Below are 22,299 nucleotides of genomic sequence, written 5' to 3'. Positions count from 1 at the left end.
TACGAGAGTGAGAAATTGAAACGTTAATAATAATTGATATCTTATCTACCGAACCGTTGTAATGGATCATAATGTTTGTTGAAATCATACTAATAACAAATTTTTAACACGTACGCATAATTACTCAAAATTATCATTCATATTTTAAGGTTATAACGAAAATGTCAATCGTATAAGACCTAAAATTCATATTTAAATTGGAGAATATTACTATTATTTACATAAAAGTTTAAAATTCAACATTTAAGCATTGTTAAAAAATGGTGTCTCAAGGGCATCCTCCTCCTCCTTGCTTTCATGTCCTTTCAGCAGGCAACATCCATGCCATAAAGAAATCACCTGTCCCAACACGAAACTCGTAAATATTCGGGTCGGTTTGGTTTAATTCAATAAGAGTAGATGCTAAAATCGTCGTTTTTAAAAAGTTGAAGGACTAAAATAGAAATTTTAAAAGTTTAGGGACCAAAACGAAATTTACACCGTGATTTAAAAAGAACTTGTAAACTAATCCTTAAAACACTCATTTGCTTAAACTTAACTCAATTCGAACACGTTTACAACCCATTGGCTTGATACGTCGAGTATAATTCGGATCTGAACCAACCTTTCAATAGACGTCCATGTCTTATAAGTTCATGTAACAGTCCAAGCCCACCACTAGTAAATATTGTCTTATTTGGGCTTTCCGTTTCGGGCTTCCCCTCAAGGCTTTAAAACACGTCTGTTAGGGAAAGGTTTCCACACCCTTGTAAATAGTGTTTCGTTCTCATCTCCAACCAATGTGGAATATCACAGTTCATAAATTTAAAAAAACCCTTAAAACGTTGATTTACTTGACCTCAATGTAACTCAAATAAACTAATAACCCGAACAACCCGAGCAACCCGAACACTATCGATAGGGAAAGAGACGTTTTACCAAGCATATGGAGGCACAGACAATGCTAAAGCCTTTACAATCAAAAGGGGCATCACTAGAAATGAACCATGCTGAAATAATCAAACATGAACATGATCAGTTCTCCAACAAGCAGTAAAAGGAGAAGAAGCAATGAACCAAAGTCACTCACAGGTCAAGGGACTCATAACAAGTGGTGACAATAAGCTTGCTATTGACTCCACACCAGCAACAAATCCTTGAGCCTTCCCCTGTCGTCGATAAAAAAAACAGTATCAAACGGGACCTTAATAATTTTTTCGATAGCAATAAAATCGACAGCTTTGCTAACCTGATTGTTCGAGCTCGAAGCTTTCGAGACAATTGCGTAAATCTGTAAATGATTTGGGAATGATTAGAAAATTATGATTATAAGAGTTCATCTTTTTTGTTCTTGGACACTTACTGCAGGCCTTGCTAAGACATATATGACTTTAAATGAGGCAGCTAAGTATGCTACCTGAGAGAGGACAAAAACATCTTTTATGAGATTAAAAGACTCAAAAAACAGATCAAACTGCTAAAGTTGAAGAAAATTTTAAGTGATTTGTTTGAGTTTTTGAAGTTCATACCCATGCTGCCCATGCCAAGCCATAGAACAATGCCTGTATAGCCAAAACAAAAGAAGAAGCTTTTAGGGCTCTATTTTTGATGGAGCTAATAAAGGGGAGGTTATAAATGTAAGATGAAATGACTCACATAAGCTACTGATGCAAGTATTGCCAAGCATAGTATAGCTTCCTCGCCTATCAGTGGATTTATAAGTGGTAGCACCAACATCTGAAAGGGAATTTGAACAGTTTTCTTTCAATGAGTATTGAAGTGTTTAATCTAACTGATATGAGGACGACGATTTTCGGTAATGGTGTTGAAGAAATCCATGGAAAGTTGAAGATGGATGCAGTTTGTGTTTGTTGTTGTGAGATCCCACGTTGGTTGGGGAAGAGAATGGAGCATTGTTTATAAGGGGTGTGGAAACCTTTCTTTAGCATACGGGTTTTAAAAACCTTGAGGGAAAGTCCAAAGAGGATAATATTTGTTAGTGGTGAGCTTAGGCTGTTACAAATGATATTAGAGCTAGACACCAGGCAATGTGCCAGTGAGGAGGCTGATCCCCCAAGGAGGGTGGCACGAGGTGGTGTGCCAGCGATGCTGGGCTCCGTATGAGGGTGGACACGAGATAGTGCGCCAGCAAGGATGTTGGGCCCTGAAGGGAGGTGGATATGAGGCGGTGTGCCAGCAAGGACGCTGGGCCTTGAAGGGGGGTGGACACGAGGCGGTGTGCCAACAAGGACGCTGGGCCTCGAATAGGGGTGGACACAAGGCGGTGTAAGACGCTGGGCCTCAAAGGGGGGTGGACACGAAGCGATGTGCTAGCAAGGACGCTGGGCCTCGAAGGGGGTGCACATGAGGCGGTGTGCCAACAAGGACGCTAGGCCTCGAAGGGGAGTGGACACAAGGCAGTGTGCCAGCAAAGACGCTGGGCCCTGAAGGGGGTGGACACAAGGCGGTGTGCCAGCAAGGACGCAGGGCCCCGAAGGGGGGTGGACACGAGGCGGTGTGCCAACAAGGACGTTGGTCCCCAAAGGGAGGTGGACACAAAGCGGTGTGCCAGCAAAGACGCTGGGCCCTAAAGGGGGTGGACACAAGGCGGTGTGCCAGCAAGGACGCTGGGCCCCAAAGGAGGGTAGACACAAGGTGGTGTGCCAACAAGGTCACTGGACCTAGAAGGAGGGTGGACACGAGGCGGTGTGCTGGCAAAGACGTTGGATCGCGAAAGGGGGATAGAGTGAGGGGTCCCACATCGATTGGAGAATGGAATGAGTGTCAACAAGGACGTTGAGCTCCAAAGGGGGGTGGATTGTGAGATCTCACCTCGGTTGGAGAGGAGAACGAAACATTGTTTATAAAGGGTGTAGAAACCTCTCCCTAACATACGCGTTTTAAAAACCTTGAGGGGAAGCCCGAAAGGGAAAGTCCAAAGAGGACAATATCTGATAGCGGTGGACTTAAACTGTTACTGAACAAGACTGTTTTTTCCGTTCTTATTAGAAATGAATTTACCTGAGTGAAAATTGAGCCGAATCCGACGAGCATCAAGATTTCCGAGTTTTGGTTTTTATCAAAGCCAAAAACCGCCTTCAAATAGAACTACAAAAACTCTAAAATTATCAGTTAATGATATCATATAAAAAGATTAAAGTCCAACTCATATCTTCATCAAAACATACCATTAGAACACTAGTGATGCCAGTCATTCCCAACTTAAGGAAGAAAGAAACATAAGTTATGCTCCTAAGTGTTGGACTGCAAAACAAGATGGAGCTCTTCAACATGACACACTTTGCAAACATGACAGAAAAACATAAAAGCTAGAAAGAACATACTTGTCAAGGACTATTCCAGCTGCATCTCTCATGGTTCCGAATCGTCTATTAAGAACGTCGACCGTCTTTGATAAGCAACCGGGCTCTCCATCGCTCTTTGGTACTCGTTCTACGGTCTCGTCCAGGAAGAAATACATGTAGATGGGACAAAAGATCAACAGAACGATTGAGACCTGAAACGGAGAAGTGAGTTCTTGGTGTGATCAATGGAACATGAAATTATGAGTGTTAAATCTATGATGCTAGAGAGGGGAGATTCGCACCAAGAAAATGTACTTTTCGGGTAGAAACCGTGCTAGCAAGTTTCCGACGACATGGGAAGCGGAACAAAGGCCAGTGATCCAACCAAAGACTGCAGCTCTCCTACTTTCATGTACAAGATCTGCCTACAAGTTGGAAAAGCTTAAAAAGACTGCAAAAACTTTCCCTCAAAACATGAAGTTAAGACCATAACTGTAACATTCCAAGCCCACCGCTAGCAGATATTGTTCTCTTTGGACTTTTCCTTTCGGGTTTTCCCTCATGATTTTTAAAACGCGTCTTCTATGGAGAGGGTATAGCCCTATTTCGACCAGTGACTAGCTTTGATACTGTTTATAATAGCCAAAACCTACCGCTAGTAGATATTGTCCTTTTAGAGTTTCCCTTCCATGTTTTCCCTCAAGGTTTTTAAAACGTGTCTTCTATGGAGAGGGTATAGCCCTACTTTGACCAATGTCTGGTACCGTCCGGTGATTGGCTCTGATACCATTTGTACCAGCCTAATACCACCATTAACAGATATTGTCCTCTTTGGGCTTTCCCTTTCGAGCTTCCCCTCAAGGTTTTTCAAACATGTCTTTTATGGAGAGGGTCTAGTCTTACTTCGACACACCGTCTGGTGACTGGCTCTGATATCATTTGTAACAGTCCAAGACCACCGCTAGTAGATATTGTCCTCTTTGGGCTTTCCCTTATGAGCTTCCTCTCAAGGTTTGAAAGCATGTCTATTAAGAAGAGGTTTCCACACCCTTATAAAGAATGGATCGTTCCCCTCTTCAACCATTGTGGCATCTCACAATCCACAATCGATATGAGATCTCACAATAATTGATCGCAGTGCAAACAAAAATTTGAGCTCGTTTACTACAAACCCTTTTTAAACATCGTAAATTCAAAGAATAGATTCCAAAAACTCGGTTTTTGGTTCTCAAAGTGAGCGAAATGGGGTAACCTAACATCAAAAGGGCGAGTCATCGTCATAACCATTGAGCTATGCTTATGTTACCATGTTGTATTCCATTATCCAACACAAAACTAACAATGATAATGCTATCAAAGAATGCCATAAACAAAATTAAAACAATATAAGATGTTATCCTTACAGCATATGCAACAGAAATGAAGAATATGCTGCCTTGACTCAGTATCTTTGCTATTGTACGAAGCACATAGTAAGCATATATATAAGCCTTGGATTGATCCCAAACAAGAACGCCTGAGACAAAGATGCATAAACAAAAACTTCAAAATTTGGAAGGAAAAATTAAGAACATCTGGTTTTCATATTGGATATGGACATAGAAACATACCAAAAGGAAATATGCTTGTTGATATTGTTAGTAGTAGCAAAGGTTTTCGACCATACTCGTCCGCAAGCTGACCGAGCAGTGGAAGAACTACCATTTTGAAGATTCCAACGACCTGTGATTCAAAAGAGAAAGCTAAGAACGTCATTTTTGTTACCCTCGTTATCAGTTCTATGCCCAAGCCCATCGTTAGTAGGTATTGTTTTCTTTGAGCTTTTTTTGTTGAGCTTCCCTTTATGGTTTTTAAAACGCGTATGCTATGGAGAGATTGCCACATCCTTATAAAGAATGTTTTGTTCTCCTCCCCAACCGATGTGAGATCTCACAATCCACCTCCCTTTGGGGCCTAGCGTCCTCGCTAGCACTCGTTCCCTTATAAAGAATGTTTTGTTCTACTCCTCAACCGATGTGGGATCTCACAATCCACTCCCCTTCGGGGCCTAGCGTCCTCGTTGGCACTTGTTCTCTTCTCCAATCGATGTGGAACCCCCCAATCCACCCCCTTCGAGGCCCAACGTCCTTGCTGGCACACCGCCTCGTGTCCACCCCCTTCAGGGCTCAGACTCCCCATTGGCACATCGTTCGGTATCTAGCTTTGATACCATTTGTAACAGCCCAAACCCACCGCTAGCAGATATTGTCCTCTTTGAGTTTTCCCTTTCGGGCTTCCCTTAAGGTTTTCAAAACGCATCTGCTTGGGGAGGATTCCACACCTTTATAAAGAATGTTTCGTTTTCCTCTCCAACCGATGTGGGATCTCACAATCCACCCCCTTCGGGACCTAGCGTCCTCGCTGACACACGTTCCCTCTCCAATCGATGTAGGATCTCACAATCCATCCCACATCGGTTGGAGAGGGAACGAAGTATTTCTTATAAGGGTGTGGAAACCTCTCCTTAACAGGCGCATTTTAAAACCGTGAGGCTGAGGGCGATATGTAACGGGTCAAAGTAGACAATATCTACTAGTGGTGGACTTTGGCTGTTACAAATGGTATCAAAAAAGGCAAACACTGGGCGGTGCGCCAACGAGGATGTTGGGCCCCCAAGGAGGGTGGATTATGAGAGCCACCAGACACCAGATGGTGTGTGAACGGGATGTTGAGTCCTTCCAAGGGGGTGAATTGTAAGATCCCACATAGGTTGGAGAGGGAAACGAAACATTCCTTATAAGGATATGAAAACCTCTCTCTAGTATATGCGTTTTAAAACCGTGAAACTGACAGCGATACGTAACGGGCTAAAGTAAACAATATTTGCTAGTGGCAGGCTTGGGTTGTCACCATCATCGATACCCATGAAACGTGGCCCTAAAGCAATGGTTCAAACTACGATGGAGCTCTAATTTTCTCTATTTCGAAAGAATTTCCAAATGTTTTCGAGGGACATTTAAAATACTTAAAAAGTCAACATACACTCAAAATCAGCACAAGTTACCAAAACGATCACTTAAAACAAACTAGAAACATTAGAAGTAAGCATATTACCAAATCAAACAAATTAAAAACACCATAAACAAGAACAGAGAAGCATAAACAGAGAAATTCAACTGGCAGGAATCAAATGAGATGGAAAATTCACCGTTTGCTCAGTTCCATTGAAGTAAATAGCTTGAGGGCAAGTGGGGTTTCCAGGACAAAGAGCATTAGTGATAACATCAACAAGAACAGAAACAGTCATTTCTTCAGCAATCCAATGGACGCATAAAGGCAACAACAAGTGCACCAAAGGCCTAAGCTCTCCAAACCCACATTTCCACGCCGCCAGATGCATCTTCGAACCCAAAAATCTTGCCGTCTGAGTATCAACCAACACAAATCAATACATATAGATATCTATAGCAGGCTATTCGTTTCTGTAATGTTCTGTGTAAAAAACCGCCAAAACCAACAGATCCCCAAGTTTTCAGGGGAAGGGAAACAAATGAATAAATAAATTTGAGGACAAAAACTAAATATAAAGAGGGAGAAGAAGAGAGCAAGACCCAAGAGGGGTGGCGCTGCTGATGTAATATGCATACGTGGCAACGTGTGTCCACGCTGGATTTTTTAAAGTTTTTTGGACCAACCGAAATTATGGGTTGATTAATCGAACAACGAGAACAACCCAAACAAAGTTTACAACTCAACCCAAGTTGGATTGAGTTATTTTTTTAATTATTTAAAAATATATTATTATCCATAACACAAGTTGTATTAATAACTAAAATCACATTTACAAATCACAGCGCATCATTAATATCGGTTAGAATTCATTAGGTTGACTCGACTAAAAAAATGTCATCCCCGCAAACCAAATCGAATCTCCTATCCGTCCCATATACTATAATTTAGCCAACATTAAAAATAAATAAATAAATAATTATATATATATATATATATAAAAGAAACTAAAATATAGGAAGTTGGTCAATGTGTGTGTGACGTGGCGGATGGGCAGGCCACGCGCGCCCACAAGGTGGCGTGCGGAAGGCGTGTGGCGTTCCATTGGTTGCGAGTGGAATGTAATATTTATTACAGAAAAGGCATCAAAATAAAGTATGAAGCATGCCCTCATATCCACTGCCTCCTAGTAACGTATCGCGTCCTTTACTTTTTATATTAATAATTGAATGTATTATTATTATTATTATTTTAATAATAAAAACCCGGACTTTATAAGTTGTCAATTTTAGCCCGTGACGAACTCAAAAGTAAATGTTTGGATGAACACGAATAGTTCCAGCCATAAACTTCTAAATTTGTGTCTATATGATCATTGAATTTTAAAAAAAATATCTAGTAATTCTTTTATTTTTTAAAAAATTTAGAAAATAATTTATTTATTAGTTATAAAATTAAAAATTTTAGGTTAATTAAACACAAAATTAAAATTTCAAATATAATAATACTAACCCAGGACTCTATTTGAAAATATTTTAATTTTTGAAAATTAAGTGGGTAAATTTTGAGTTTATATGTTTTGTTATTATAATTTTTTTTTTTTTTAATTTTTTATAAATGTTTACAAAATTCAATTTAAGTTATAAAAACATGCATCTCTATCTAAGGCAATAGCATTAGCTGGGAATTAATTGTAGCTTATATTTAAAATATAAAGAACAATTAAATAAACATATAAAAACGATAATAAATAAATAATAATGAATCACAGATTAATATACAATGTAATTTGCTTGCTTAAAAGGTATTTAAAAATAATAATAACAATTAAATAAGTTGAAATCGACTAAAGTGCCTAGTGGACATACTAAGAATTGCCCAATTGCCATCCATTCCTATGTATCCAACCAAGAAACCATATATAAAAATTAGGTTAATTTATGAACTTAATTTAAATTATCCGTTTTGTGTATATTTGATCCATGAATCTTTAAAAGATTCTAAGAAATCTCTAAATTTTTGAAATGGTGAAAAAGTTGATCGATTTTCCTTGCAAGTTTATATCTCGTTGATCCATGAATCAAATGCTTAATAAAATATTTTATAACTAAATGTTGTGCAGTCGAGTGAGCTCGAATACTCACGAATAAAGAGGAGGAATAAGGAAGGAAAAAGCTTACGAAACTTCCAAGCTACGGTGACTACCTACCGAAGATTTAATATTTTACCACTAAATGTAGTTCAATAGAGTGAGCCCGACTATTCACGAATAAAGGGGAGGAAGAAGGGAAGGAAAAAACGTACCAAATAGAAAGTTCTTTCAGCATGCATTAGCCGAACCTCACATGAATTGCCTCGTCGATCCGGAGCCTACGAAAGCAGGCTGGTTGGTTGATGCAGCATGCAATACTTACCTTAAAGATGTCACACTCAACAAAATAATTGAGTAAAGGAGGCATTTGAATATTTGAAAGCCATAATCACAGATCAACCAATGAACTTTAGGAAATTACATGCAGATATGAAGTAACAATAACATCCATGCTTTCCAACATTCATAGTCAAAAAGATTAAGCAACTTAGCAATAAAGCTATGCATTAAACACAGTGTTGTCAAGCTTCCCAACTAAATTTTACAGAAAATGAAAATCTCAACCTAGAGAAAAATGGCTTCATTCTACTACACAGATACATTTAAGATGGTAATTGGTGACTTTATATGTGAGATCCTATATCGGTTGGAGAGAGGAACGAAACATTATTTACAAGGGTGTGGAAACCTCTCCCTAGTAGAGGCGTTTTAAAAAACTTGAGGAGAAGTCTGAAAGAAACTCAAAGAGAACAATATCTGCTAGCAGTGGGCTTGGGCTGTTACAAATGGTATCAGAGCAAGACACCAGGTAATTTACCAGTGAGGAGGGGGTGGACATGAGTCAGTGTGCCAGCAAGGACGTTGGGTGCCACGGGGGTGGATTAGGCAGTCCCACATTGATTGGAGAAGGGAATGAGTGCCAGCGAAAACGCTGGACCCGAAGGAAGTGGATTATGAGGTCCCACATCGGTTAGAGAGGGGAACGAAGCATTATTTATAAGGGTGTATAAACCTCTTCTTAGCAGACGCGTTGCAAAAACCTTAAGGAGAAGTCCGAGAGGGAAAGCCCAAAGAGAACAATATCTACAAGCGGTAGGCTTGGGCTGTTACATTATCACTCAGCTATGCTCTGGTTGACCTTATAAGATGGCAATATTACCAGCAATTTTCGAAGTCGTCTCAGCATTCTAGGATATAGAACAAAAATGTTATTATTGAATGAACAATCAAATCTCTCTTATGTTTACCATATATGTTCGTCATGTCCAAAATATGGCAAGTCCATGGAATCCCAGTTCCACAGACTTCTTTTCTTAGCAAGGAACAAAAGTATATGGTACTCTACTCTATAAACCATGAAATAATTCAACCATGACGCCCTTTTTATTCTCTGCATAATAACAAGTACCCGTATGGTCACCCCTCAAGATCAGTGTTGCACTTCAATCTAACAAAGAATGAAACAACCAACTCGTAAGGGCTCACCCTCAAGATCAGTGTTGCAGTTCAATCTAACAAAGAATGAAACAACCAACTCGTAAGGGCTCACCCTCAAGATCAGTGTTGTGGCTCAACATAACATAGAATAAATAGACCAACTCATCTTTTACTCCATCTGGCTGGTTGACTTTACATCCTCTTCCTCGACGTCAAATTCTTGTTCCACGCCCTTCACCTAAAAATTGAGAATAGACATTCAAATCATAGATATTCCAAAAAAAGATGTTTATGGATCTGAGAAGCATAAAAACAAAAGAGGAAGAAAGAACCTATATACTAGAACTAAGCAGCTGTGTAACATTATTCTATTTCAATTTTCTCCCTTTGAAGTGAGTGATTTTCTACGTTGGCTCTCTAGGGTACATTGTCTTTCGTCTTATCAAACATGCGGTGTTCGTCGATGCATTCTTGTTATCCATCGACCATGTTGCATTTCATAAGATTATTTTCAGTAAAACATGAACAGTAGCAAATATCTTGCATATAGCAAGTTTCAGTTTGAAGTTGGAAAACCAACTGTTCTTAGTCATAAAACTTAGATTCAATCTCAATTATATAGTGCAATGTCCTGCCATTCCTCTTATTTAAAAAGAAACAAAAAGTCCTTCATTCCAGCTGGTGGTGTCAGTGTGTATTGAAGCTCAATACTTCCATCATGCAACTAAATTAAGAAATATGCCTGTAGGACACCTCGGGTCGGGTATCGTGTAAAAGAAGGGAACAAAAGCAATATGCATGGAGGACCTACCTAGATGTCCAAGTGGAATATTGGATATGCTTCTCATTGAACATGAGCTTACAAATACAAAGATTACATAACTCTCACCTCTGGTACATAATGCATCAACATATTTTCGATGCCAGATTTTAGAGTGACGGATGAGCTTGGGCAGCCACTGCATGCTCCCTGCATTCTCAATTTGACAATTCCAGTTTCTCTGAAGAAGATAGAAATGGAAAATTCAATATATAACCATATAAAAGCAATCATGCATACACTCCTAATGCTTTACGGAACGCCTGTAACTGAAAAACCTACTCATTATATCCCCTGTATTCAATATCTCCACCATCATCTTGCACTGTTGGTCGAATACGAGTCTCAAGCAGCTCTTTAATCATAGCAACAGTTTCAGAATCATCCTAAATAAAGGCACAAGTGGACAGATCTATTAAGAATCAAGCTGTTTCCAACTACTAGAATAATAAAAATTTATGATGTTTCAGATTCCAACATGACAAATATAACTTTGAAAGATTCAATACTTGCAGCACAGAAAACAACGACCACAAAGTCAAACCTCAAATTGAAATATTACAAATAAATTTTGACATATAATAGAAAGACATTGACATACTCATCTTTTAGGTAAGTAACTTGTAAGATCCCACATCGGTTGGGGGGAAAACGAAACACCCTTAAGGGTGTGGAAACCTCACCCTAGCAGAAGAGTTTTAAAAACCTTGTGGGGAAGCCCGAAAGGGAAAGCCTAAAGAGGACAATAGCTGCTAGCGCTGGGCTTAACTCAACTTCTTCTACTAATTTTAATAACAGCTAACAAGAGAACTTCAGTGATTGAAAACAAAAATTACAATTACAGTATCTTTGTGTAATTCCTTTTCAGTTCTCTAGGTCTCCACAAGTGGCACAGTAGCTTGTATATCCCTCACTTTATATTAAAGAAAAACCCGTTTCTTAACGACAGGACAGAAAAAATGTAACTAATTTGACTTAAGAGAAAATCGAATGTCCATCAAAATGACCAATATGAAGATCAGAAAACAAGTTCTTAGCCAAAGTTGTATCCAAAAAAGTAGAAATGGAACTGCAAGGCACCACATTACTCTATTAATACCATGAGCCTCAAGTACTTTTAATCCGATGTATGATGATATTAAATGTTCATAGTTCTATATTAGCACTTAAGGAACATAAAATCTATGTATATCAATTAGTGTGGTTTCATTTCACCAAGGAACTCACATTTGACCTAGTATTATATCATGTCGAGTATCGAAAGAGAGAAAGAGAACCATATAGAATTGCATAATTTGTGATCAAAACATAACCTAATATAAAATTATCATAAATATCCCGAGAGAGAAAAAAACGTAAATGAGTGTTCTACTTTCTTATTTCTAACCAATATGTAAAAGTTCGACGAGAAGAGAACACCGTGTGATCTAAAAAATTAACTTGTTTTTTAATGAGTAAAACTCTAACAAGAAAGTGGATTAATTTGCAGTTAGAAGACATACTTCGTTGATGGCTGTATCCATGGCAGCAGCAGTATTAGCGTCTAGAAATAGTGGTTGTCCAGAAGAATAGAAGTCCATGATTGAAGCAAAAATTTCAGGCTTAAGGAAATCCCACGAAGCCTCATTTGACTTTGTTACAGTAACAAAATCTGATCCAAAGAAGACTCGGATAACACCTGCACAAGCAATCAAGAACGCCCCACGCCAGGAATCAGTAAAACCAGTAAGAACACTTGTAAACCAACACCAAGTCATATATCAATTAAACTTCAAACTAGCACTTCTTTACTATGCCTCACAACTCTCCTACTCTCAGCTGGCTATAAACTGATTAATAATAATATTCCATGTCTCAGTTCAATGTCGATATAATTCCAGACCTCTAAAATGCAAGCATATATCTTAAACTCTTTAAAATTCAGATAAAAGGAAGCGGGTATTCCAAATTGAAAATCCAACAGAAACCTAAAAAGATATCATAAGTTCAGAATATGTACCATCAACACCATAAAGAGCCTTTGCTAGTGGGGAGTTCATAGCAGAGCGCGCATTAGGAAAATCAGCACTCCCAACTTCCATAACAGGCTTTCCAGGATAGAACATGAGAGATGAAGGATTCGGTGTTGACTGAGTTTCAATGAACATTGTTCTTTTTTGTCCTGAATGCAACAAAATACGACAGATTATTCAAAAACAAACACAGCTGATTCCAATGATGGTTCGTCAAAGCTCACGCACCTCCAAATTGACTCCATCTCCATGAACGCAAGAAGGGATCGGAGCAAGTTCTTGACGATACAGAACACGAAACAGCTTCTTTTCCGCCGAATATAGAAGAAGTTGTTGCGGCTGAGAAGAATCGAATCTTCCCACCTCCATGAGAACCCAGTGTTGAAATTCTTCGAGCTCGCACAATCAAACTTCCTAAGCCCCTCATTTTTCCCTCGCGGTTCTTGCAAATTGAAGAGTTCTTCCTGTTAAATACCTAGCGGTTAACAGCGTGGTGCTGACGCATAGAGCGCCGGTTCAGTTCGGGTTGTTCGGTTCGGTCTAATCTTGTTCGTGTTGAGTAATTAGTAACTGGTAAAATAATAATAATAATAATAATAATAATAAAGCAAATATAAATTAATTTAGACCATTTGTTATAATTTTATTTGAAAAATAGTTATTTTTAAGTACATAAAAATTATTTAAATATAAAGACATATATATCATAAATGGTTGAATCAAAGTATTTTTTTTATATATTTTCTGTCTACGGTTGAATCAAAGTATTTTTTTTATATATTTTCTGTCTACCTCTATTTTTATTTTTTATTATAAAAATGGTAAAAATGAACAAATAAAAATAGTAAAAATGAACCCGACTCTCAGAATGATATTATCCACTTGAGCATAAGTTGTCATGGCTTTATTTGAGTTTCCTGAGTATTCTTTGATTATAAACTCAAGATCATTCCCTAAATTAGTCGATGTGAGACTTTCATCATCCAACACCTCCGCTCGAACAAAATACGCCTCCCCTTAATCGAGGTTCGACTCCTTTGGAGTCTTACTGCCTTCGAGAAGGCTCGACTCCTTTTCTTCTAAAGTCCTTTGTTCGACATTTGAGGATGTACCAATCTATTGGCACGACTAAGTTTAGGGCATGACTCTAATACCATGTTAAATGAACACGACTCTCCACAATAATATGATATTGTCCACTTTGAACATAAGCTCTCATGACTTTACTTTGGGCTTCTCCAAAAGGCCTCAAACCAATAGAGAAAGTATTCTTTGATTATAAGCGCATGATCATTCCCTAAATTACTCGACGTGAGACTTCATCTTCCAAAAAAAAAAATGATTTTTAAAAACTATTTTTCATGGTTATGGAATTAAAAATTAAAAAAGAAAAAAAAAAGTGCTTCTAAAGTGGACAGTTTTAGGGAGATTTTACAACTGTGTGAAGGCATTTTCTTCTAAGGAGCTTCTAATTGAGTACTAAATACTTGAAAATAACCAAATTTATTCTTCAAATCCCTTTTTAATTTGGTATGTGAGAACAACGATGAGTCTTGGACAGATACCAACAGACGTGGAAGATAGCATTTGTTGTGAGACAATAACTGAACTCTACACAGGCAAGATATGGTCTTTGGATGAACAGCTTCGGAGTTATTCAGCAGCTAACCAAAGCAAGTGCATCTGAGAATATAAAATTTTAGAATTGACGAGAGATCTCACGAATAAAGGGTCCTCGGCCCCCAGATCGATCGAGAACTTGTATGAGCTCACAAACAGTTTCAAACCTGACATTGAGATGAGACAATGTTCCCCAAGATTTTAATAACTATCTACGTCTGTCTCGGGCCTCCGCAGGTAGTAACGTAGACAATTTACCAATACCTGCACGTTAAAGCACGTTGAACATAAACAGCGTAATGGACGATTCGTTAAGCTAAAAGTTCATTCCTCCAAATTCAGGTTTGTTCGTAGATTTTTCTTTTGCTAATCACAATTGAGTTCGTGAACTTTAAGGTTTCTTTTGTTTGTCTATTTTTTGGCCCCCAAGTTTAAGGTAAACCATTTTAGTCCCAAGACACTAGGCAGGGATAGACGAACACAACTCTCCACAATGGTAGGATATTGTCCACTTTGAGCATAAGCTCTCGTGGCTTTGCTTTGGGCTTCCCCAAAAGGCCTCATACCAATGGAGTTAGTATTCCTCACTTATAAACCCATGATCATTCCCTAAATTAGCCGATGTGGGACTTTCATCATCCAACACCTCCCCTCGAACAAAGTGCGCCTCCCCTTAATCGAGGCTCGACTCCTTTTGGAGTCTTAGTCATTTTTTACTGCCTTCGAGGAGGCTTGACTCCTTTTCTTTTGGAGTTCTTTGTTCGATATTTGAGGATTTACCAAGCTATTGGCACGACTAAGTTTAGGGCATGGCTCTGATACCATGATAGACGAACACAACTCTCCACAATGGTATGATGTTGTCCACTTTGAGCATAAGCTCTCGTGGGTTTGCTTTGGGCTTCCCCAAAAGGCCTCATACCAATGGAGTTAGTATTCCTCACTTATAAACCCATGATCATTCCCTAAATTAGCCGATGTGGGACTTTCATCATCCAACAGGCAGGATCACCAATGCTTAAACAGATGGGCGTAAATCGACAAATAAGCATGTTTGAGCATTTAAAACACTTCATTTCTTTTCCAAATGTGCTAAAAACAAGAATATTATATTACCTTTAAAACCACTACCCCCAAAATATGCCCAAACTCACAGAATTTGATGTATCATGTAGGTTATTTACCTGAGATAAGGAACTATTTAATGCAGCTCCCCCATAACTGACATGAAACTTGTCCTTGGCGACCAATCCCTAGAGATCAGAGTTTAAATTTTGTCATGACAAGTCAGAGAGAGAGAGAGAGAGAGAGAGAGAGAGAGAGAGAGAGAGAGAGAGAGAGAGAGAGAGAGAGAGAGAGAGATGGGAAGGGAGGCTTTACTTCCGTATCTATCTCTGCCGATTCAACCTCAATGTTGATATCAGCAAGTATTTTTATAACTTCCACCAGCAATCCAGGTCGGTCTGCTGTCTCCAAACAAAGTAGGCTATAAATCGAAAATAAAAACTAGATTATGATTTAACAATTAACTCTACCAATTTTATAATTACATTACAGAATTGTACTCTAATGGCAATTAGTTTGAGATGAAATGCAATAAAATTTTGACAACAAAATTGCAGCAAGTTGTTTTAAATCAAGTAAAGCAAACCTCCTTTTAGGTCCATCAGCTTTCACGTGAACATGAGTTGCAATATCAATATCAAGCTGCATGAAGCAAAATAGAAATCGAGATTACTTTCATGAATACGAATCTCGTTAGCATTAAAAAAACTTTAATTGGATTCCCCGGAGTCTGATGAACCAAAAATTACACTCAAGATCTTGGAACAACTTGCAACTGACTAATGAATGAGATTACTGAGAACAATTTAAAGGGAAGAGAATTTCATTCCAATACAATGATGGCCAATTTAACTCGAGGAATTATAGGAACAATGCAGAACGTTCAATTCCTTTCCCCCACAAACGAAATGGCAAGGGGATCATGAAGTAGCATTACATGTGTACATATTGGGGAGGTAGGAACAAATAAGTCATTTTCTAGTAAAAACAGATTATATCTTTGAAGAGGGGAAGTACAAAATAATGTCATGTACGCTAAGGAAGGTTGTCGTCGGGGGGTGGCACCAGGCCTCTTGAATGGCCGTAATCAGTGTTCAATCAAAGCCCACAAGTAGACAAAATTTCAATATTACTATTGTGCATACAAACATAATCAAAGCCACATTTGTGTAAACAAAATTTATAAAAGATACTCATACTTCTGCAATATCAAATTAAATCCAATTATTTAAAACCTAAACCTTTCGAGAGTTTGTATGTCTTCAACTTTTATTCGTTTTCGTTAATATAATGAGAAGTTATTTCTTGTTAAAATAGTAATAATATGAAATTATAAATAAAATAAAATAAAAAAGAGGAGAAAACCTCATCTAAAGGAAGTTACAAAAGACTCCTTGGATTGGATGTATGGTTTTATTTTCTTTAAATACAATTATTTATCCATAAAAGAGATTGTGAGCATCAAGGAAGCTATACCTTTTTCTCTGGAGGTTGAATTCCAAAAGCCTCACCCATTGCAAGCTGTTGACTAGATTCCTACCAAGAAACTAGAAAGCTAAGATAAAGAAAATAAAAGAAACTATTCAGAAAGTTAAGGAAGAGATCTACGTCAGATCCAAGACATTAAGATAGTCATTAGTATGTTAGAGTTATTTAGTATGCATACAGGGTGATACTTCAAAAGGTTGTTGATGATGGTTAAACGAATGCTCTCCAACAAATCAGGATCTTCTACTTTCCGGTCAGAGTCTCTACAATTACAAACATCAGAATATGTGTTATATAAGAGCAGGTAGTGCAAGATAGCACAGCACATATGTGGTCTAATATTAAAGTCCAATAATAAATACTCAATTAACAGGACGTAACAAGCTATCAGAATGCTGACATACACCAGAACTAAGAATCTGAATGTGGGGCTATACTCTCAATAACATATTAGAAGTAGGCAGAGGCCATGCCTACATCCTGGAAAAATAGCTGATGCATGAGTTTTGGGTGTAGACCAGGAGACGGGACATCATACGACCTTTACGAAACGACCCAGCATCGTCTTCTTATCTACTTTATGCCTCTGCCTCATTAAACATAATTTTCTTCTACTTAAAACTTTCAATGAAAGATAGGGACTTCTCCTGCAGCTTGCTCATGAACGTCCCTTCATTCTGAAGACCAAAATTCTTTTGACTAGTAACTTTCTATTGTCTATTTTTTGTTAAATTTGAAAGGAAAGAAATCATGGGAATTTTACTGTGACAGGGAAAATGAGGAGGTGAGATCTAGTTTGTATTCATGCTTCTTATTAGGCCATCAATATTTGTGACAAATTATATTTTATTTTATATAATTTGAGGGCTTTAATCTCCTTGAATTTTACTGTGACAGGGAAAATGAGGAGGTGAGATCTAGTTTGTATTCATGCTTCTTATTAGGCCATCAATATTTGTGACAAATTATATTTTATTTTATATAATTTGAGGGCTTTAATCTCCTTGAATTTTACTGTGACAGGGAAAATGAGGAGGTGAGATCTAGTTTGTATTCATGCTTCTTATTAGGCCATCAATATTTGTGACAAATTATATTTTATTTTATATAATTTGAGGGCTTTAATCTCCTTGAATTTCGTTGGATTCATATAGTTACCCAATCCTTTTCCCCCATAAACTAAAGCGATCGTACGGCAAATTGGTAAAGACTTGAGGTAAAGGGAAGAGCAAAGGAAAGACGATGTATTCAAGCATGCTTAAGCTTTAGGGATATTTTGAAAGCAAAGGAAGAGGTTTTTTTTTCTTTTTTTTTTAAGATTAACATGGTGATATAGTGTATGTGGATTCATATATTTTCCACTTCCACCCTTATATTGCCATTTGCTAACATACCATTTTTGTGAATTCTGTTTTGAAATTGTTCAAAGGATCACAGTTCCTTTCATCTTTGAGATCAGGCACCAAAACATAGAAAAGAAGATAAAATAAAGAAACGAGACAGTAAATGTATAGGATATAAATGAGGAAAAAGTGAGGCAAGCAGCATGTGAAGTGGAAAATTTGGAATAACCAAGGGAGCTACTAGAAACCGCATTAGACAGTAGCTCAAATGACAATTCTAAGCAATAAAAAAGACTCACAGTCTTGTCAGATAAAATTTTGTTTTCTTGACTGGTCCCTCTGTGCTAACAGTTCCCTTGGCCACATCCAAACCCAAATCTTTTAACGCTCTCATCTACAAGCAAGAAATCCAAGAAAAGATGATAAAATATGATTCAGTATTCAGTACCAGATGATATTTAAATAAAAGTAATGAATTAAAAAAAAGTAGGAAAAGAACTGGAAGCATTGACTTGGCTCTAACTCAGAGCAAAGCCGTTCTTCAAGAAGTGAGGATGCTAGAAATAAATTCACATAAGATTCCTACAAGCCAAAAAGTTATTTCTGTGATCATGTATCGCACCTGCATCCATAAGCTCTGAATACAATGTTGAAATAGAAAAGGAATTACTACTTGGAAAGAAATCAAAATATAATCCTGAACTCAACATCTAACTTCAGTATTTTAGCATTTCCATTATACAAGACGACCTCAAATTGACTTCATATAATGGATAAGAATAATGACATACATGAAATCTTGTAACACAACTTCCAGAAAGCATAAGATAATGGAACTGCAAAAGTCACCGTATCAATAAGAGCTCCAAGGCGATCGCCAAAACTGACTTCCACTATCGTTGCAAAGGAGTCTGAATCCTGATCTATGAGAACTATGGGCATTGGGTCATTATCTTCATCAAAAACCTGGAGTAAAAAATATTTCATCAATTGCACAGTTTTGAAGTCATCCAGATTTATAATTACAGATGAAGATTAACAAACGGAATTGTTGCACGATAAAATCTTATTATCCAAACAGTCCATGATTATAAGTATTTGCAAAATACATGCACAAACTCTTGATGTAAAATTGAACTTGTTGGATGGTCGACCAAACAGAGATTTTGAAGTCCAATATTTTTGGCAACTGAAACAGTATATAGTAACATAATACACATACACACACTTGGGGAAAAAATAAATAAGAAATAAGAACATCGACGAAAAAATAAAAAGTAAAAAAGAGATGCCTAACTTCTTTTCTTTTCTTTTTTAAAAAAATGCTGTCATAGATGTAAACGGAAGGACATTTAATGGCTATACAAAAACTAGTACGAACCAAATAAAGGCAAAGAAAAACACCAGGAATAGAAAAAAAACTAGGAGTTTGGGCTCCAACTGTTAAGAGTAAGAAACTAAGGATAAGTACAAAACTCTTTGGTCACTCACCAATGATGCTGGACTGACTGCATTCAAGGCATTGGATGATGCGCTCACAATATTCCTGCATAAGATCATAGAAAAATAGGGCATAAGTGTTAGCTTGAGTGGTATTAATCAAGAGAGGGCTATTAGATACATGAGACGCATGTTTTAGTGAGCTAGAAGAATGAAGTGCTAGAGAATCGCTGAGGTAGATGAAAATCAAAAGGTGTCTAAACTGGTTGCTTAATATTTAACGATTATTAAAGAAAACCAAAGAGCAACCAACAGAACTTGACTTTATAAGTAAGATCACATCTTGAATTGAATGAACTAGTGGCATAAAGATCATTAATAGATCGTAGGATGCTCGTCTATCCAAACAGATTGTAGAATGCACAAATGGAACGAGCCCGAATTATATTTTGAAGAATAAAAGCATCCCAGACAATCAGCCAGCATTGCTTCACGAAACTAACGGCCAGCTTCTAATAATTTATTATCAAAGAGAATCCACATTACGACGATCAAATGCTTGCGTAAAATATAAGAAAAACTCGGCCCATTGCTCTGATACGTATCAACACCAAACATTCCATAATCGTAGAAAAACAAGTAACCAGCAATACACGACATATCTTCTTAACACGTCCTGGAGCAAACGAATGTTACTACAAACTAAATTAAAAGCCATTGCGTCCCAAAATATCACATGTTCAAGTTCTAAAGAAGCGAATAATTTCTATCCCAAGCTCAAAACCTACTCTTTTTGTTAGGAATCGCGACTCTCCACAATGGTATGATATTGTCCACTTTGAGCATAAGCTCTCATGGCTTTGCTTTGGACTTCCCCAAAAGGCCTCGTACCAATGGATATAGTATTCCTCACTTATACACCCATGACCTTCCACTAAATTAACCAATGTGTGACTCACTCCCAATAATTCTCAACAATCCTCCCCTCGAACAAAGTACACTATAAGCCTCCCCTCGAACAAAGTACACTGTAAGCCTCCCCTGAGGCTTATGGAGCTCTCGAATAGCCTACCCTTAATCGAGGCTCGACTCCTTTCTCTAGAGCCCTCGAACAAAGACACCCTTTGTTCGACAGTTTAGTCACTTTTGACTACACCTTCGAGGCTCACAATTCTTTGTTCGATATTTGAGGATTCTATTACATGGCTAAGTTTAGGGCACAGCTCTGATACCATATTAGGAATCGCGACTCTCCACAATAGTATGATATTGTCCACTTTGAGCATAAGCTCTCATAGCTTTGCTTTGGGCTTCCCAAAAAGGCCTCGTGCGGATGGAGATAGTATTCCTCACTTATAAACCCATGACCTTCCACTAACCAATGTGGGACTCACTCCCAATAATTCTCAACACTTTTAATCTCCGGACAGTCAACTAAACAGACGCATTTCTAATTTTGACGCCATCCATAAAACAGAATACCAAAATAAAGCAAATCGATCCATCGACAATTCAATAAACTCCTGGAGCAAGCAAGCAAGGCGAACAGACGATCAACCAAAATTAACCAGTTCTAGATGCAAAGATTTTTAGATTCAACGTAAGTTTCATTTCAGCTCATACCAAACACAAAAGCACATAAGAAATCCAAACTTCCACGATACTCGAACTTTACCATTTCCGCAAGAAAATCAGGCTAGCACCACCGCCAAAGCCGCGGTGAGAGACATGAGCAACAAACTCCGACTCCAAAAACCTAGACCGGCATGGAAACAAATAAGGAGAAGTGTTGAAAGAAGCGATGAAGGTGGAGCTCGAGGTCGCCATGGCCATGGAATAAAATGGATCGGAATCGGTGGGTGCTCCCCCCGTAAGCTAGTTTGTTCGTTATCGGTAGTGCTGCTATTACGCGATATGAAAACGGGATCTTCTTCTGACGGAGTTTCTTTCTTTATAAAAAGGGAAGAGTTTTGGAATGCTGCGTCAGCATGCGGGACCCACTTGAACATGACTGACTCAACATCACTGTCATGCTTACGTGGCATGTATGTTTATACTCTGGGGGAAAAGTATTTTTATCCCATACATGCAGTCATACGTTACTTATCCTATCCTTCTCTTCAATTGGCCTCTATTCTCTAAGCCAAGTATTTTTTTTTTTTTTTTAATTAGATTTGTTAATTTTACCCTCTTTAGTTTATATATATTACGATTTTGATACACGTCTTCGGGATATACGATGGAAGGTGAATAAGATTTGAAAGATGAAGTACATCGAACGTCGATACAGGTGTAGTGAACGCTCAACGTTTTTTGTACTTCAGTTGATACTTAAACCCATGGTAGTGTTAGTGTATATATAACAATTTTATTGCTTGTTATGAACTTTTAGTGTCGGTCTGTTAGTTCATATCCAACACTATAGGGAATTTCATCGATGAGGGACGTATATTTTGACTTTACTGTAATGGGTTGCTCGGTCTCTTCCACTTTTAGCTGGGTTGTCTAAAAATTCCATATAAACACGTGGACTGTTTGGATGGGAGTCGTGTAAAGTGCTTTTCTCTTACCCGTGACATTACGTAGCTCGTAACTCGAAATGTTTATTTAACTTGTGGGAGTACTCCACACGAAAATCTATATTTAAACCGGGAATGAAGGTGTGAAATAGAAATTGACTTGAAAATTATGTTGTAATATTGTTGTGTTT

The 22,299-nt window shown here is 37.9% G+C and overlaps 3 protein-coding genes across 7 annotated transcripts; all 3 read right to left on the bottom strand.

Moving 5' to 3' along the window:
• Positions 1–120: 120 nt before the first annotated feature.
• Positions 121–6,830, bottom strand: LOC111808902 (uncharacterized). 2 transcript variants are annotated; one of them, XM_023695136.2, is made up of 14 exons: positions 6,472–6,830; positions 4,895–5,006; positions 4,688–4,800; positions 3,587–3,709; positions 3,324–3,496; positions 3,168–3,243; positions 3,001–3,087; positions 1,636–1,716; positions 1,509–1,541; positions 1,343–1,396; positions 1,229–1,270; positions 1,070–1,148; positions 919–989; positions 121–339 (listed from the first exon to the last, which is right to left on the bottom strand). In XM_023695136.2, the coding sequence occupies exons 1-14, from the start codon at positions 6,661–6,663 to the stop codon at positions 244–246; spliced, it is 1,332 nt and encodes a 443-aa protein (XP_023550904.2). In that variant the 5' UTR covers positions 6,664–6,830; the 3' UTR covers positions 121–243. The 2 variants fall into 2 exon arrangements, with proteins under 2 accessions (XP_023550904.2, XP_086985685.1); XM_087129559.1 differs by lacking the exons at positions 4,688–4,800; positions 4,895–5,006.
• A 2,729-nt stretch (positions 6,831–9,559) lies between these two features.
• Positions 9,560–13,092, bottom strand: LOC111808900 (nifU-like protein 4, mitochondrial). Of its 3 annotated transcripts, none has more exons than XR_015411508.1 (7): positions 12,862–13,092; positions 12,621–12,782; positions 12,124–12,299; positions 10,904–11,007; positions 10,691–10,802; positions 9,869–10,039; positions 9,560–9,804 (listed from the first exon to the last, which is right to left on the bottom strand). XR_015411508.1 is itself a non-coding variant. In XM_023695135.2 (6 exons), the coding sequence occupies exons 1-6, from the start codon at positions 13,058–13,060 to the stop codon at positions 9,971–9,973; spliced, it is 822 nt and encodes a 273-aa protein (XP_023550903.2). In that variant the 5' UTR covers positions 13,061–13,092; the 3' UTR covers positions 9,560–9,970. The 3 variants fall into 3 exon arrangements, 1 of the variants encoding a protein (XP_023550903.2); XR_002817150.2 differs by having other exon boundaries at positions 9,560–9,754; positions 9,914–10,039; XM_023695135.2 differs by having other exon boundaries at positions 9,560–10,039.
• A 1,025-nt stretch (positions 13,093–14,117) lies between these two features.
• On the bottom strand, positions 14,118–21,508 carry LOC111808899 (ACT domain-containing protein ACR12). 2 transcript variants are annotated; one of them, XM_023695133.2, is made up of 11 exons: positions 21,265–21,508; positions 19,641–19,695; positions 18,999–19,115; positions 18,449–18,543; positions 16,985–17,069; positions 16,795–16,854; positions 15,905–15,960; positions 15,634–15,739; positions 15,438–15,506; positions 14,421–14,517; positions 14,118–14,316 (listed from the first exon to the last, which is right to left on the bottom strand). In XM_023695133.2, the coding sequence occupies exons 1-10, from the start codon at positions 21,420–21,422 to the stop codon at positions 14,455–14,457; spliced, it is 864 nt and encodes a 287-aa protein (XP_023550901.2). In that variant the 5' UTR covers positions 21,423–21,508; the 3' UTR covers positions 14,118–14,316; positions 14,421–14,454. The 2 variants fall into 2 exon arrangements, with proteins under 2 accessions (XP_023550901.2, XP_023550902.2); XM_023695134.2 differs by having other exon boundaries at positions 14,426–14,517.
• Positions 21,509–22,299: the final 791 nt, after the last annotated feature.

This window comes from Cucurbita pepo, chromosome 13 (assembly GCF_057944985.1).
Source record: "Cucurbita pepo subsp. pepo isolate OVF chromosome 13, ASM5794498v1, whole genome shotgun sequence".
Classification (NCBI taxonomy): domain Eukaryota; kingdom Viridiplantae; phylum Streptophyta; class Magnoliopsida; order Cucurbitales; family Cucurbitaceae; genus Cucurbita; species Cucurbita pepo.
This window is presented reverse-complemented; position numbering and strand designations above follow the sequence as displayed.

Bases quoted from the DNA above. Each gene is read 5' to 3' on its own strand.
- LOC111808900 (XM_023695135.2), bottom strand. From the start codon at position 13,060: ATGAGGGGCTTAGGAAGTTTGATTGTGCGAGCTCGAAGAATTTCAACA. The intron at 11,008-12,123 runs GTATGTCTTCTA...GCCTTTATTTAG, and splicing joins TGGATACAGCCATCAACGAA to GATGATTCTGAAACTGTTGC. The intron at 10,040-10,690 runs GTGAGAGTTATG...CTCAATTTTTAG, and splicing joins TGATGCATTATGTACCAGAG to GTGAAGGGCGTGGAACAAGA.
- LOC111808899 (XM_023695133.2), bottom strand. From the start codon at position 21,422: ATGGCCATGGCGACCTCGAGCTCCACCTTCATCGCTTCTTTCAACACT. The intron at 19,116-19,640 runs GTGAGTGACCAA...TTTTTACTCCAG, and splicing joins CAGTCAGTCCAGCATCATTG to GTTTTTGATGAAGATAATGA. The intron at 15,507-15,633 runs GTAAAGCCTCCC...TCTGATCTCTAG, and splicing joins CGGCAGAGATAGATACGGAA to GGATTGGTCGCCAAGGACAA.
- LOC111808902 (XM_023695136.2), bottom strand. From the start codon at position 6,663: ATGCATCTGGCGGCGTGGAAATGTGGGTTTGGAGAGCTTAGGCCTTTG. The intron at 5,007-6,471 runs GTGAATTTTCCA...TTTGAATCACAG, and splicing joins TCAATGGAACTGAGCAAACG to GTCGTTGGAATCTTCAAAAT. The intron at 3,497-3,586 runs GTGCGAATCTCC...TCTCCGTTTCAG, and splicing joins CCGAAAAGTACATTTTCTTG to GTCTCAATCGTTCTGTTGAT.